The sequence below is a fragment of the Balaenoptera borealis genome (genome assembly GCF_965194805.1).
Source record: "Balaenoptera borealis genome assembly, chromosome: 5".
Taxonomy (NCBI): Eukaryota; Metazoa; Chordata; class Mammalia; order Artiodactyla; family Balaenopteridae; genus Balaenoptera; species Balaenoptera borealis.
In genome coordinates, this window is record NC_138862.1 from 4,488,688 (window position 1) to 4,503,985 (window position 15,298).

A 15,298-nucleotide genomic window follows, 5' to 3' on the forward strand; every position below is an offset into this window, starting at 1 on the left:
TGCAAGGACAGCCGTGTCCGCTGAGTTCTGATGTTTCCCTGACTTTGAAGGGCTAGAGTACAAAATATGTACTGAGGTTTTTGCTAACTGCTGTCAAATCAAAGTTCAACACGGGACACATAAAACCAATCTACGGGTCCCACCTCCCCACCCTCGGCATGGCAGGCATTCTCAGTTCCCGTCAGATGCCCCCCAGCCTCTGCCTGAGGTCAAGAAGATGCCTTTCTCTCCTGGGGCAGACTTGCTGCTTGCTCAGCCTCAGAGAAGGGAAAGAACCAAGTGGGAGAGCTAGGTTTTCTTTTCCCGCTGTAGTACTTACACCTCATCCTCAAAGCAGATCTTGGCATACTTGTCCCTGCCACCGCCACTGAGCAACCGGTAGGCGTAGGTGTTTGGGGGACACGGGGTCCAGTGGTCACATTTTTGCCTTTTCGGGGCAGGGGCTGTAACGAACAGGAATGGAACAGTTAGCGTCCTGCAGTATTGATCAGGTGAACCCACTGCTTGACTGTGAATGGCAGCTGTTCTGTCCCAAGACTTCACACCAGCAAGTCCCAGTAGCAGTGGGGGAAAACTAGGAAGACACAAAGTTAATTTAACCTGCTTTTGTCTTCAAATAGCAAATATGCCAAAGGGAGGGGATGTTGAGTAGGCGGAACAATTTCGGAAGGGTTGGGAATCACTCTTGATCGTCATGACTGCCATCCTTGGATTGCAAGGCATAGTCTTTTGTATTCCAATTAAAGAAAGATTAGTTGGGTCTAAGAGTGCTGGTGAACCAAGAAGTAGCCTATGCCTCTTGTAATCATTCATATATATATATATATATATATATATATATATATATATATATAGATAGATAGATAGATATAGATATATGGCTTCTTTTTTATAAATTTATTTTTTTTTTAATTTATTTTTGGCTGTGTTGCGTCTTTGTTGCTGCACGTGGGCTTTCTCTGGCTGCGGCAAGTGGGGGCCGCTCTTCGTTTCAGTGGGTGAGCTTCTCACTGCGGTGGCTTCTCTTGTTGCAGAGCACGGGCTCTAGAGCGCAGGCTCAGTAGTTGTGGCACACGGGCTTAGTTGCTCCACAGCATGTGGGATCCTCCCAGACCAGGGCTCGAACCCGTGTCCCCTGCGTTGGCAGGCGGATTCTTAACCACTGCCGCCACCAGGGAAGTCCTGGATATATGGTTTCTAGGTAATGTTTATTTCAGGTGTACAGCAAAGTGATTCAGTGATACACACACACACACACACACACACACACATATCAATATAAAGTTTGTTTCGCCTAGAAATAAGCTGTGAAGCTGAACTTGCCCTTCATTACTTGCCCTTCTTTCTTTGGCACCGGGACCAACAGGCCTTGTGAGCCCTGAGTATGATCTCTAAGTGCACCTCCAGGACAGGGGCCTAAGGCAGGGCAGCAGGTTCCAAACTGGGGTGGGGTGGGGAAGCGTGGCCGGAGGAGACAAAGGGAACGGGATCAAGCCACACGGAGGTTCCAGGGAGTTTGGGTTCTTCCGCTCAGCTGTCCCTTGTCCGTCCTCCTGCCCGTCAGAAAGAAACATGCCCAGCCCTCCCTCCTTTCCGAGGGTTTGCATCTTGGATTCAACCAACCAGGGACTGAAAAGATTCCAAAAAAATTCCAGAAAGATCCAAAAAGCAGAATTTGAATTTGCATCCTGCAGGCAACGATTTATATAGCATTTACATTGTATTAGGCATTGTATGTAATCTAGAGATGACTTAAAGTGTGCAGGAGGGTTTGTTAAGAGGGTAAACCCTCTGAGTTCTCATCACAATTTTTTTTTCTATTTCTTTAATTTTCTATCGATATGAGATGACGGATATTCACTAAACTTGTGATAATCATTTCCTGATGTTTGTAAGTCAAATCATTATGCTGTATGCCTTAAACTTATACAGCGTTGTATGTCAATTATATCTCAATCAGATTGGAAGAAAAAAAGAAGAGAAAAAAATAAAGTATACGGGAGGATGTGGGTAGGTTATGTGCAAATATTGCACCGCTTTATATAAGGCACTTGAGCATCCGTGTTTTGATATCCGCGGGGGTCCTGGAATCAATCCCCCATGGATGCGGGGGGGTGATTGTAGTAGTCACAACCCGGCTTGGTGTTCCAAAACTCACTGGAAACCTGAGAAATGCCCGTCACAGCAGTGAGCTGCCACTTTATGCCTGTCCGACTGGCAAACTCAGAAAGCTGGGACACGCGAGTGTTGGTGAGGACGGTGGGAGACACAAGCCTGGCAGGCAGGCCCATTCTGGAAAGGCGTCGGGCTCGACTGAGTCACCTGAAGGTGACACGCACGCCATGGCTGCACTCCTGCGTGTGTAAATCCCAAAGAACGTTTCAGCCAGGTCCACGGGGAGACCTGTGAGGGCGTTCCCCGCACAGCACCTGTGTGGTGATAAGCTAGAGGGAATGCGGAGCCGTCTCCCAGCCCCCAAGAGGGAAAGAGGAGGAAAATGCGAGGACCCGTGCCCCGGCGTGATGCAGCTGTGAGCAGCTTCCGAGGAGAAGCACCCACAACACGACGGGGCCCTGGGCACGGCGCTGAGTGACACCAGGAGCCAGGTCTGTAAGAGCACCGGAATGCAGGCTGGCAGAACAGGACAGCCTGGTCTGCAACTAGGTGTTCAGACAGAAAGGTGTCCTTAGACGCCTCCGAGCGCTGGGAGAGAAGTCAGAGAGGGAAGTGGAGATAAAGGGAGAAATCAACAAAATGAGGGAGGCTTGGGCCGTGGCAGTGATGGCGTGGCAGGCAGGTTGCCTCCAGCCCTGGTACAGAGGTGAGAATCGGGAGTGGGGTCAGGCCACTCGAGGTGCCTGTCCTCTTGCTCTCTGCCCATCCCCTGCTTGACCAGGGCCTGCTTCACCGACACCCCACTCGCATGACTGACCTCCCTACATGCTTGCCCCAGGCTCAGCTAGTGATTGTTCTTATCAGAGGGGCGGTGAGGGGCCTGGCCCTCTGCCGGTTTCCCTGGTAACCGATGAGCCAATGTGAGGCCAATTTCCCCTGTAACTGCCAAACCCCCCCTGCCAACCGATGAGCCAATGTGAGGCCAATTTCCCCTGTAACTGCCAAACTCCCCCCTGCCCCTAGGAGCAAAGACTGCGGCCAGGTCCTGCCCGCTTCTGGCGCCCACAGTGGGGTGTCGCTCCAGGACCTCGTTCCAGACGTGCAAGCTCCCGCATCCACCAGACCAATGATGTCTGCGTTACTGACTCTGGGCACTTTCTTGGGTCTTGAAGCTGGGCAAGTGCAGGGCTTGTAGGCCTGCGGGGGGCAGCCCAATGGGGAGAAAAGGGGGAGAGGTAGTCCGAGGAGGGGAGACTTGGGAAGCTGAGCCCTGCCGGGGGAGGGAGACCGTGCGTCTGTCCTTTCCCGGCGGTGAGCACAGAACCTTCCACAAAGTCGAGGGACTGAATGTGAGACCTAATCCCCCCCCATGAAACACGAGGAACAGGGAGAGGCAGGGAGGCCAGAGCAGGGAGAGCTGGTGCCCACGCAGATTCCAGCAGCTCCCAAGGATCCTGACCAGGAAGAGTCGGGCCACGTCTAGAAAATGAGCACGAGCCAGTGGGACTTGCCCATGAGTGCAAAATCGCGTGGAAACGGAGGGGAGGCAACATCCAACCTATGGACAGATGGGGTGAACCCAGGAGAGCTGGACTTGCAGGGTAAGAGTTAACTTCATGGAAATCGGAAGCCAAGATCAAGGGCCTCCACAGCTGAGTCAAGAAATGGGCCATTTTAAGAGAAAAGATAAGGAAGTGGAAAAAGCTAAACCTGGATAAAGGGGGGCCAGCCCAAGGAGGTGGGAGTGGGTCGTCTCACTCGGGGGGGCCTTGGCCACAGGGGTTCAGTGCTCAGAGCCTCGGTATCCAAGGCTCATTTTGCTCAGAGCCCAACACTGATCTCACGTCTCAACGTGATCCTTCCTTTGCTTCCGATTCTGAGCGGATGTGTCCCCCGCACGTGGCCTGGGGGACTGCAGAAACGTAGAACAATGGGCAGGGCCGGAGTAGCGGAGGGGATCCAGAGCCCTGCAGCCTGCAGAAGCTGAGCTCGTCCTGGAGCCCGGTCCCAAGGCGGGGAAAGCACCCTCTTCCTGCCTGTCTGGCAGGCACAGGAGGGGGGCAGCACCTGGATAAGGGGCACATGTCCCTGGGGAGCATCTCCCCGGCCACACTGCTGATGACAGCACGGGGTAAGGCTGGCCGCAAAGCCAGCCTGGCCCCATGCACCACGCTGTCCCCTTTTATCCTCTCGTTCGTCTGAGCACTGGAGTATGAATCAAAGACTCAACCTCCAAACTCTGAGTCCAGCCCCCAAGCAGTCACGTGTCCCCCCAGAGTGGAGGTCCCAAGCCAGCGGGTGTCAGGATGCAGTGTCACGGCCGGCTCTCACCACCACCCTTGGGTTCCCAAAGCTTGATGTGCTTCAGTCACGGGGGAGGGTGACAGGTCCTCCCCGGCCCCCACTGGTGGGAATCAGAAACCATGTAAATGAGTCCTTCTAAAATCATCTGGTCAGAGGCAGCTCCTAGAGGCAAGCCTGTAACCAGGACCAAGTTCACCTTTTGTGTAAAAATGGAGACAATGAGAAAGCAAGCCCTTTGAGGGCAGCTCCCGTGCCCTCCACACATGGGGTCTCCCCCGCGGTACTGGGCCTCGTCCACAGTCCATATGCAATAATCTATCTGATTACAAGCAAATTCACTGTGAAAATCTTATTTAAAATAAAAACACCAATCATAGTCGATTTCTGGAAAGTTCTTTTTTTTTTTTTTCCTGGATCCAAAAGGTAATTAAATGGTTTTTCTACAAATTTTTAAAATCATTACCCAGTTCTTTATATTTGTGCAAATTGCTTTTGTATAGTTTATTTCTGTGTTAAAAATACACTAACACACTTATTTACCATGAGATTGTGAAAAAGGGTGCAGATGACTACTTTAGGGTCCCACACATTTTCCAGTGTAATTTTTAGTGGATATTTTATATTTACTTCAGTCCTAATTCCAACACATATTTTTATTTAACACATCTTGCCCATAAAGTTTGTTTTCTTAACATCATGGTTTGCCTTCGGGTCTCATGAGGCATGAGGAGGGGTACCTACCTTGGAATAGTATGGGAACTACCAGAGAGGCTTTTTCCTCTTCCTTCCCCTCCCCTCCCCCTCTCCCTCCTCCTCTCCCTCCCCCTCCTCCCCTCCCCCTCCTCCTTCCCCTCCCCTCTCCCTCCCCTTCCCTCTCCCCATCATCATCAACATAAATGGCCAGTAGGGGCAGAGCTGAGGTCAGGGCCCAGTCTCACCACAGCAGCTGGGCTGGGAGTCCTTGCTTGGACCCCACTGTGGTACCCACCTTTGAGGACAGGCCTCTCACCGATGCTCCGGATGCTGTAGACGGCGCTGGACAGGGGCAAATCTGGAATGAGCTCTGCCAGCAGGTACCCAGAATACCAGGCACACAGGGAGGCGAAGATGAAGAACACTGCCTTCAGGGTGCCTGTGGACAGACGAGACAAGACACGTTGGGCGCCTCCCCTCCGGACCCTCTCCTCCTCGGCCTTCCCTGGATGGCATCCCTGCACCAGTGTCAGCAGGATGCCCTGAGGGGAATCACCCCGGGAGGCGGTGGGCTGGTGAGGGCCCAGGGCCACTCAGTGGAGCCACAAGAACGGGTACCAAGAACAGGATGTGAAAGTGGTCCAGGCCGAGGTTCCCTATTTGCTGCTGTGTTGAGTCTCAGAGCTTCCTCAAAGGCTCAGGTCAAGGACTCATCAGGTGGCCCTGACAGGGGCCTAAGGACAGAAGCGGCCCTTCCCTCGTGAGCCGCTGGAAGCTCCTGGAAGCAGACGGAAGCTCTGGGGGGGCGGCGGGGGCAGCTCTGTTTCGTTTACTGCTGTGTCAGCAGTGCTGAGGATGGTACCTGGTGCCCGTGAGCACACAACCGCCCCGTGACACTGGAAAAGGTCCCCAGACTGTCAGTATCCTCAGAGACACGGCTGCGGGGACACCCAAGGCTCCTGGCGGCAGAAAGTCCCTGCAGAGAATTTGTCGACTCCAGAACCTGCCTCTCAATTCTGCAGGAAGAGGCACTGCCCCGCTCCTGGGTTACAGGAGGCCTAGGCGACAGCTCTGTCCCTTCACAGACAATCTGCCCCCGGGTCTTTCAGATTTTACTCCTTAAATAGCTCACAGATCAGGACTGTGCAGGATTACCAAAACTGCCAAGATTCAGGGATGGCCCAAGGCCCTGCGTAAAGGGACCTCAGGGATGGCCCCATCAGCGTTTGTGTACTGATATGTCCAGTCCTAAGAAATAAGAAGAGGACGGATGGGTGGATGGATGGAAGGAAGGAAGGAGGAGGGTAAAACAAGAGGAGGGGAGGGGAAGAGCCCGCCCACCTGACCACACACCCTCCTCGGCTGCCTCATTTCTGTCCCCTCTCAGGCCAGGCATCTGGAAACAACCGTCCTCTGGATCAGCCTCCAGGCCTCACCTTCCACCCACGGCTCAGGGCAGCTGTGCTGGTCTAGGCCTCCAAAGCCTCCAGGCTGCCAGCCGCAGGCCCCCGAGGACGGTCCTGACCCGTCCATGTCCCCCCTGGGCAGTACCCACCCTCCCGGGGCGGGCTGGGGGTGTCTCCCACGTTGTCTCTGCTGGCTTTTCGCTCACACGGTGCAGCCTGGGTCTCTCCGCAGGATCCCCGATGAACTGAGACCCAGGCCATCCTCTGAGCTCCCGACAAGCTGTCCCCTTGCTGACCCCTCTCAGCACCCGGGATGTCTCGCAGGGCCTGACACTCAGCACGTCCCAGATGAAACCCTGGATTCTCCCCGGCTCCCCGAATCTGTTCCTGCCCCACCTCTTGCCCAGGACAGGGTCAGATGTCCGGGCCTCTTCCTGATTCCATACGTCCCCCTGCCAGCCCTCAGTGGGATCCACCGGCCAGTCTTGCTGGGGTGACCTCCAGAGACTCTGCTTCATCTCTACGGCCTCGGTCTCCCCAGGCCCGCAGCATCTCAGCTCTTCTCTCTCGCTGCTAGAGAACCTACGTGCTCCCCGTGTTGGGTGCTTATCTGTCAAAGGGGTAGAATAAAGACTATATCTCGGGCTTCCCTGGTGGCGCAGTGGTTGAGAATCTGCCTGCTAATGCAGGGAACACGGGTTCGAGCCCTGGTCTGGGAAGATCCCACATGCCGCGGAGCAGCTGGGCGCATGAGCCACAACTACTGAGCCTGCGCGTCTGGAGCCTGTGCTCCGCAACAAGAGAGGCCGCGATAGTGAGAGGCCCGCACACCGCGATGAAGAGTGGCCCCCGCACCGCGATGAAGAGTGGCCCCCACTTGCCGCAACTAGAGAAAGCCCTAGCACGAACCGAAGACCCAACACAGCCAAAAATAAATAAATAAATAAATAAAGTAGCTATAAAAAAAAAAAAAAAAAAAGACTATATCTCATCTGTATCCCAGTTTCTGGCACAGAACTCCTAAAACCCTTGGGATTTCCTGATAGGAGTGTGGGCTGTTGTTCATAAGGGGCCCCTTTCGGCCACGCCTGAGTTTATGCTAATGAGGTGGCTCAGGGTGGGGCCTAGGGTAGCTTCCGGGGAGGGGCCAGCCAGCCCAGGAAGACCCAGCCCACACCTCAGCCCCACCCCCGACCTCCAGGAGGGGAGAGGGCAGGCAAGCTGTCCTGTGACCAATGACAGAACAAGCCCCCAGTGAAACTCGGGACTCAGGAGCTTGGGGGGCTTCCTGGTGGGGAACACACTGGTGAGCCAGGTGGGGGATGCGCCCTGATTCCCGGGGCTGTGGGCACGGAACTCTTCTTCACCCTGTACGTCCTTGCATTTGGCTGGTCCTCCTGACTTGTATCCTTTAGAATACAACTGTAATCTTAAGCAGAGTGATGCTTTCAGTGTTTCTGTGAGTTGTTCTAGCAAATTATTGAACCCCCCAGGAATTGTGGGAACCCCCAGATTTGTAGCCAGCTGGTCAGAAGTGCGGGCGGCCCCCGAAGCCCGTGGCTGGCGTCTGAAGACAGGGCAGCTCGTGGAGGGCACTGTCCTTAACCCCTGGTCTCTGGAGCTTATTGTGGGTGTTGAGTGTCGGAGCTGACCTGAATGGCTGGACACCCAGTTGGTGTCAGAGGGCTGGTGTCTCCCCGCCCAGAGCCCTGAGCAGAGACCAGTGGGTGTTCCCCGGCCCCCTTTCCAAACGTGCAGCCGCAGCCCTCCAGCACCAAGTCCGGGGCGTCCTCTCTCTCCGGGCGGTGATGAAACGCAAACCTCTGTCAGTCCGGCCGTGTTGAGCCCTGGATCTAGGCTCTCTCTTGATGCCTAGCACCTAGAGGTTCCCCCCACTGGTTAGGTTATATCGGGTCAGTATTTGCTGGTGCTTGGGGGGCGGCTGGTTAGCTTCGGTAGTCATCCTGGTGAAATGGGATGCCTCTGTCTCACCTGGACCATTCGGTCTTTTTTCAAGTGCGTATTTCAACATCAATTATTTCTTTCTCTTTGCCAAACTATGCAGTCCCTAAGATGGTTAGAATGTAATGCAGAGATGGCTTCCTGCTGGGAAATGCCTGAGACAGCGCGCGGCCGCTGCAGTTCCTAGGATGGAGGGACATCTCCGAGCCGGAAAAACCAGCCACAGAAAACACAGTGAGAACAGCAGGTGAAGCCGGCGTGCTGTCCTGGAAATTCCTGTGTGCTCTGTGCTCCAGCCGTGGTGACCCGCCACCGTGGCTGCCCTTCCCTGCTGTACCCTGGGTACGAGTTTGTCCCTCTGCCTCCAGGGCGCTCTCCTCCAGACCCCTGGCCATCTGTCCCCTCCTTCAAGGACTCCAGTGCGGCTCTGTGGCCTCCTGGGTGAAGCCTGCACAGGCACCCTCAGGTCAGCCCTTCACATGCCTTGTCGGCGCTGCCCACCACGGCTCTCCCCTCCAGGTCTGTGCCCGCATACCTAGGATGGTGCGAGGGTCACAGGATGTTCAGGAAAACGCCGCTGGAGGCACCCTGAGTGAACAGTGTGATCTGACTGCTGGAAACATGGATTCAGCATCGATAAGCGTCTCAGGTTCAAAGACAATAGTGCAGTGTCCTGTGTGTCGAATCACAGCCAGACTATTTTATCCAAGTGTCGTATTTGAAGACAATTGGCAAAGCAGAGATTATTCGGATCTTCTGAATGTCACACGTGAGATCTTTGAGTGAAGAGTTGCTTTTGATTCGGAGGTGACTGAAAGGGAGCACGATGTCACCTCTCAGATACCTTCCTCCCCGCATGCAAGGGAAGCATGGTCTGGTCCCCAGGTGAACAAGGACACATGGGTGGAAGTGACAGGGAAGACAACGAGGAGAGAATAAAAGCCCCCGCGTCCTCACAAGGAGCACTGTGAACCCCGGGCTTGTGGGACCACAGGCACCCCTCCCTGGACATTTTCCAGGGCTCCTGGGAAGGCTACAAAGCGTCTGTGCCACGGGTGAGGGGCGCAGCGGCGGACCCCCAGGCCAGGTTTCCTGCCGTGGCTGCGGAAGCCATGACTGGAGCCAGAACCAGCTCGGGGAGGGAGGGAGGCAGGCCCAGCAGCGTGCACTGGGACCAGTTCAGCGTGAGAAGATGGGCCACGGGCTGGCGGTGGACCCTGCACCCGGGATGGGGCGGGCACAGGGGAGGATTTGTCTTGGGAAAGGCGAGGGTTCAGGGACTCAGCTAAGACAGCTCTGGAGGTGGTGGGGGGAGGGCCTGCCCTGGAAGAAGGGGTCCAGCAGCTTCAGAGTTGAGGGGGGAGGCAGAGGAAGTACACAGAGTCCGCGAACCTTCTGTGGCTCTGTGACCAGGATCCGGCCTTTTCTCATAAGGTAATAAAGTCGACATCAGCCCACGGACACATCCTAAGCACTTCCACCCAGCAGGCGCCGTGAGTATTAGAGCAAAGGCCAATCCCGAGCACAGGTAGGAAGCCGGAACTCCCTCCCCAGAGGCTCTCTTTTAGGGCGCATGTGTGTGTATCCTACCCTCACTCCACCCTCAGATTCTTGGGGGTCTCAGGCTGGCCCTGACACTTCACTTAGGCTGGAGGACAAAGCAGTCCTGAAGCCAGTGTACACGAAGGCAGGCTACAGGTAAGGGGGGGTTCCGGGATCCCCCTCCCATCCAATCCAGGGGCGCTGCAGAGGGCCGTTCTGAACCCATAAGGACACACTTTGGAGGGATTTCCTTCCACATGAAGTGGATGATGAGATTTGTCACTGGCCACCTCCCCACAGGAACCCACATTCCCCCGCCTTGAGGCGGCCACACCTGCACCTCTCGTCCCTGAGGGGTGGATAAGCCAGACTTGGGGTGCAGCTGCTTTGTGGCTCCAGGCTCTGCTGGCCCCAGTGTCCACGGTTGTCGCTGTCCTGCTGACGGAGGCTTTTTGGCAGTAGGGCTGGGAAGTGTCACAGCTGAACACCTCAGCAGGTTTGCAAGGTAACCCACCTTCCAAAGTTCACATGCCAACGCCCTTAATTTTGAGGAATTAGGGTGACTGCTCTGGGAAGCTTCCTCCAGCTTGTGAAGGGTGGCGGTGGCTTAATTTACTTCATCCCTTTAGTCTGAATGTCCTTCTTGTGAGCTGTGTCCCTACCTGGGACAGACCTGGGGCTTGACAGAAGCATCGAGGGAAACGCTGCTGCCACGAGCGTTACCTAATCTTGAGCTCACAGAATCAAAAGCGATGTGGCGGACCGGATTAACCAAGATGGCGGAGTAGAAGGACATGCTCTCACTCCCTCTTGCGAGAGCACCAGAATCACAACTGGCTGCTGGACAATCATTGACAGGAAGACCCTGGACTTCACCAAGGAGGATACCCCACGTCCAAGGACAGAGGAGAAGCCACAGTGAGACGGTAGGAGGGGCGCAATCAGAGTAAAATCAAATCCCATAACTGCTGGGTGGGTGACTCACAGACTGGCGAACACTTATACCACAGAAGTCCACCCACTGGAGTAAAGGTTCTGAGCCCCACGTCAGGCTTCCCAACCTGGGGGTCCGGCAACGGGAGGAGGAATTCCTAGAGAATCAGACTTTGAAGCCTAGTGGGAATTGATTGCAGGACTTTGACAGGACTGGGGGAAACAAAGACCCCACTCTTGGAGGGCACACACAAAGTAATGTGTGCATCGGGACCCAGGGGAAGGAGCAGTGACCCTGGGGAAGACTGAACCAGACCTACCTGCTGGTGTTGGGGGGTCTCCTGCAGAGGCGAGTGGTGGCTCTGTTTCACCGTGGGGATAAGGACACTGGCAGCAGAGGTTCTGGGAAGTTCTCCTTGGCGTGAGCCCTCCCAGAGTCTGCCATTAACCCCACCAAAGAGCACGGGTAGGCTCCAGTGTTGGGTTGCCTCAGGCAAAACAGCCAACAGGGAGGGAACCCAGCCCCACCCATCAACAGTCAAGTGGATTAAGGTTTTACTGAGTTCTGACCGCCACAGCAACAGGGAGGGAACCCAGCCCCACCCATCAACAGTCAAGTGGATTAAGGTTTTACTGAGCTCTGACCGCCACAGCAACAGTCAGCTCTACCCACCACCAGAGCCTCCCATCAAGCCTCTTAGATAGCCTCAACCACCAGAGGGCAGACAACAGAAGCAAGAAAAACTATAATCCTGCAGCCTGTGGACCAAAAACCACAGTTACAGAAAGATAGAGAAGATGAAAAGGCAGAGGGCTATGTACCAGATGAAGGAACAAGAAAAAACCCCAGAAAAACAACTAAATGAAGTGGAGATAGGCAACCTTCCAGAAAAAGAATTCAGAATAATGATAGTGAAGATGATCCAGGACCTCGGAATAAGAATGGAGGCAAAGATTGAGAAGATGCAAGAAATGATTAACAAAGACCTAGAAGAATTAAAGAACAAACAAACAGAGATGACCAATACAATAACTGAAATGAAAACTACACTAGAAGGAATCAATAGCAGAATAACTGAGGCAGAAGAACGGATAAGTGACCTGGAAGACAGAATGATGGAATTCACTGCTGCGGAACAGACTAAAGAAAAAAGAATGAAAAGAAATGAAGACAGCCTAAGAGACCTCTGGGACAACATTAAACGCAAAAACATTCGCATTATAGGGGTCCCAGAAGGAGAAGAGAGAGAGAAAGGACCAGAGAAAATATTTGAAGAGATTATAGTTGAAAACTTCCCTAACATGGGAAAGGAAATAGCCACCCAAGTCCAGGAAGCGCAGAGTCCCATACAGAATAAACCCAAGGAAAAACACGCCGAGACACATAGTAATCAAAGTGGCAAAAATTAAAGACAAAGAAAAATTATTGAAAGCAGCAAGGGAAAAACGACAAATAACATACAAGGGAACTCCCATAAGGTTAACAGCTGATTTCTCAGCAGAAACTCTGCAAGCCAGAAGGGAGTGGCATGATATACTTAAAGTGATGAAAGGGAAGAACCTACAACCAAGATTACTCTACCCGGCAAGGATCTCATTTAGATTTGATGGAGAAATCAAAAGCTTTACAGACAAGCAAAAGCTAAGAGAATTCAGCACCACCAAACCAGCTCTACAACAAATGCTAAAGGAACTTCTCTAAGTGGGAAACACAAGAGAAGAAAAGGACCTACAAAAACAAACCCGAAACAATTAAGAAAATGGTCATAGGAACATACATATCGATAATTACCTTAAACGTGAATGGATTAAATGCCCCAACCAAAAGACATAGACTGGCTGAATGGATACAAAAACAAGACCCATATATATGCTGTCTACAAGAGACCCACTTTAGACCTAGGGACACATACAGACTGAAAGTGAGGGGATGGAAAAAGATATTCCATGCAAATGGAAATCAAAAGAAAGCTGGAGTAGCTATACTCATATCAGATAAAATAGACTTTAAAATAAAGAATGTTACAAGAGACAAGGAAGGACACTACATAATGATCCAGGGATCAATCCAAGAAGAAGATATAACAATTATAAATATATATGCACCCAACATAGGAGCACCTCAATACATAAGGCAACTGCTAACAGCTATAAAAGAGGAAATCGACAGTAACACAATCATAGTGGGGGACTTTAACACCTCACTTACACCAATGGACAGATCATCCAAAATGAAAATAAATAAGGAAACAGAAGCTTTAAATGACACAATAGACCAGATAGATTTAATTGATATATATAGGACATTCCATCCAAAAACAGCAGATTACACGTTCTTCTCAAGTGCGCACGGAACATTCTCCAAGATAGATCACATCTTGGGTCACAAATCAAGCCTCAGTAAATTTAAGAAAATTGAAATCATATCAAGCATCTTTTCTGACCACAACGCTATGAGATTAGAAATGAATTACAGGGAAAAAAACGTAAAAAGGACAAACACATGGAGGCTAAACAATACGTTACTAAATAACCAAGAGATCACTGAAGAAATCAAAGAGGAAATAAAAAAATACCTAGAGACAAATGACAATGAAAACACGACGACCCAAAACCTATGGGATGCAGCAAAAGCGGTTCTAAGAGGGAAGTTTATAGCTATAAAAGCCTACCTAAAGAAACAAGAAAAATCTCAAGTAAACAATCTAACCTTACACCTAAAGAAACTAGAGAAAGAAGAACAAACAAAACCCAAAGTTAGCAGAAGGAAAGAAATCATAAAGATCAGAGCAGAAATAAATGAAATAGAAACAAAGAAAACAATAGCCAAGATCAATAAAACTAAAAGTTGGTTCTTTGAGAAGATAAACAAAATTGATAAGCCATTAGCCAGACTCATCAAGAAAAAGAGGGAGAGGACTCAAATCAATAAAATCAGAAATGAAAAAGGAGAAGTTACAACAGACACCGCAGAAATACAAAGCATCCTAAGAGACTACTACAAGCAACTTTATGCCAATAAAATGGACAACCTGGAAGAAATGGACAAATTCTTAGAAAGGTATAACCTCCCAAGACTGAACCAGGAAGAAACAGAAAATATGAACAGACCAGTCACAAGTAATGAAATTGAAACTGTGATTAAAAATCTTCCAACAAACCAAAGTCCAGGACCAGATGGCTTCACAGGTGAATTCTATCAAACATTTAGAGAAGAGCTAACACCCATCCTTCTCAAACTCTTCCAAAAAATTGCAGAGGAAGGAACACTCCCAAACTCATTCTATGAGGCCACCATCACCCTGATACCAAAACCAGACAAAGACACTACAAAAAAAGAAAATTACAGACCAATATCACTGATGAATATAGATGCAAAAATCCTCAACAAAATACTAGCAAACAGAATCCAACAACACATTAAAAGGATCATACACCACGATCAAGTGGGATTTATCCCAGGGATGCAAGGATTCTTCAATATACGCAAATCAATCAATGTGATACACCATAGTAACAAATTGAAGAATAAAAACCATATGATCATCTCAATAGATGCAGAAAAAGCTTTTGACAAAATTCAACACCCATTTCTGATAAAAACTCTCCAGAAAGTGGGCATAGAGGGAACCTACCTCAACATAATAAAGGCCATATATGACAAACCCACAGCAAACATCATTCTCAATGGTGAAAAACTGAAAGCATTTCCTCTAAGATCAGGAACAAGACAAGGATGTCCACTCTCACCACTATTATTCAACATAGTTTTGGAAGTCCTAGCCACGGCAATCAGAGAAGAAAAAGAAATAAAAGGAATACAAATTGGAAAAGAAGAAGTAAAACTGTCACTGTTTGCGGATGACATGATACTATACATAGAGAATCCTAAAAATGCCACCAGAAAACTGCTAGAGCTAATTAATGAATATGGTAAAGTTGCAGGATACAAAATGAATGCACAGAAATCCCTTGCATTCCTATACACTAATGATGAAAAATCTGAAAGAGAAATTATGGAAACACTCCCATTTACCATTGCAACAAAAAGAATAAAATACCTAGGAATAAACCTACCTAGGGAGACAAAAGACCTGTATGCAGAAAATTATAAGACACTGATGAAAGAAATTAAAGATGATACCAACAGATGGAGAGATATACCATGTTCTTGGATTGGAAGAATCAACATTGTGAAAATGACTATACTACCCAAAGCAATCTACAGATTCAATGCAATCCCTATCAAATTACCAACGGCATTTTTTACGGAGCTAGAACAAATCATCTTAAAATTTGTATGGAGACACAAAAGACCCCGAATAGCCAAAGCAGTCTTGAGG

The 15,298-nt window shown here is 50.7% G+C and overlaps 1 protein-coding gene across 2 annotated transcripts in view; it reads right to left on the minus strand.

The window, feature by feature from the left end:
* Window positions 1–15,298, minus strand: part of FAM3B (FAM3 metabolism regulating signaling molecule B) — a 55,209-nt gene that overhangs the window by 14,674 nt on the left and 25,237 nt on the right. For both annotated transcript variants that reach the window (XM_082392927.1, XM_082392928.1), the window contains exons 2-3: window positions 5,408–5,551; window positions 320–443 (exon numbers count right to left, since the gene is read on the minus strand). In XM_082392927.1, the coding sequence (XP_082249053.1) occupies window positions 320–443; window positions 5,408–5,551 (268 nt within the window). The remainder of the gene's footprint in view (window positions 1–319; window positions 444–5,407; window positions 5,552–15,298) is intronic.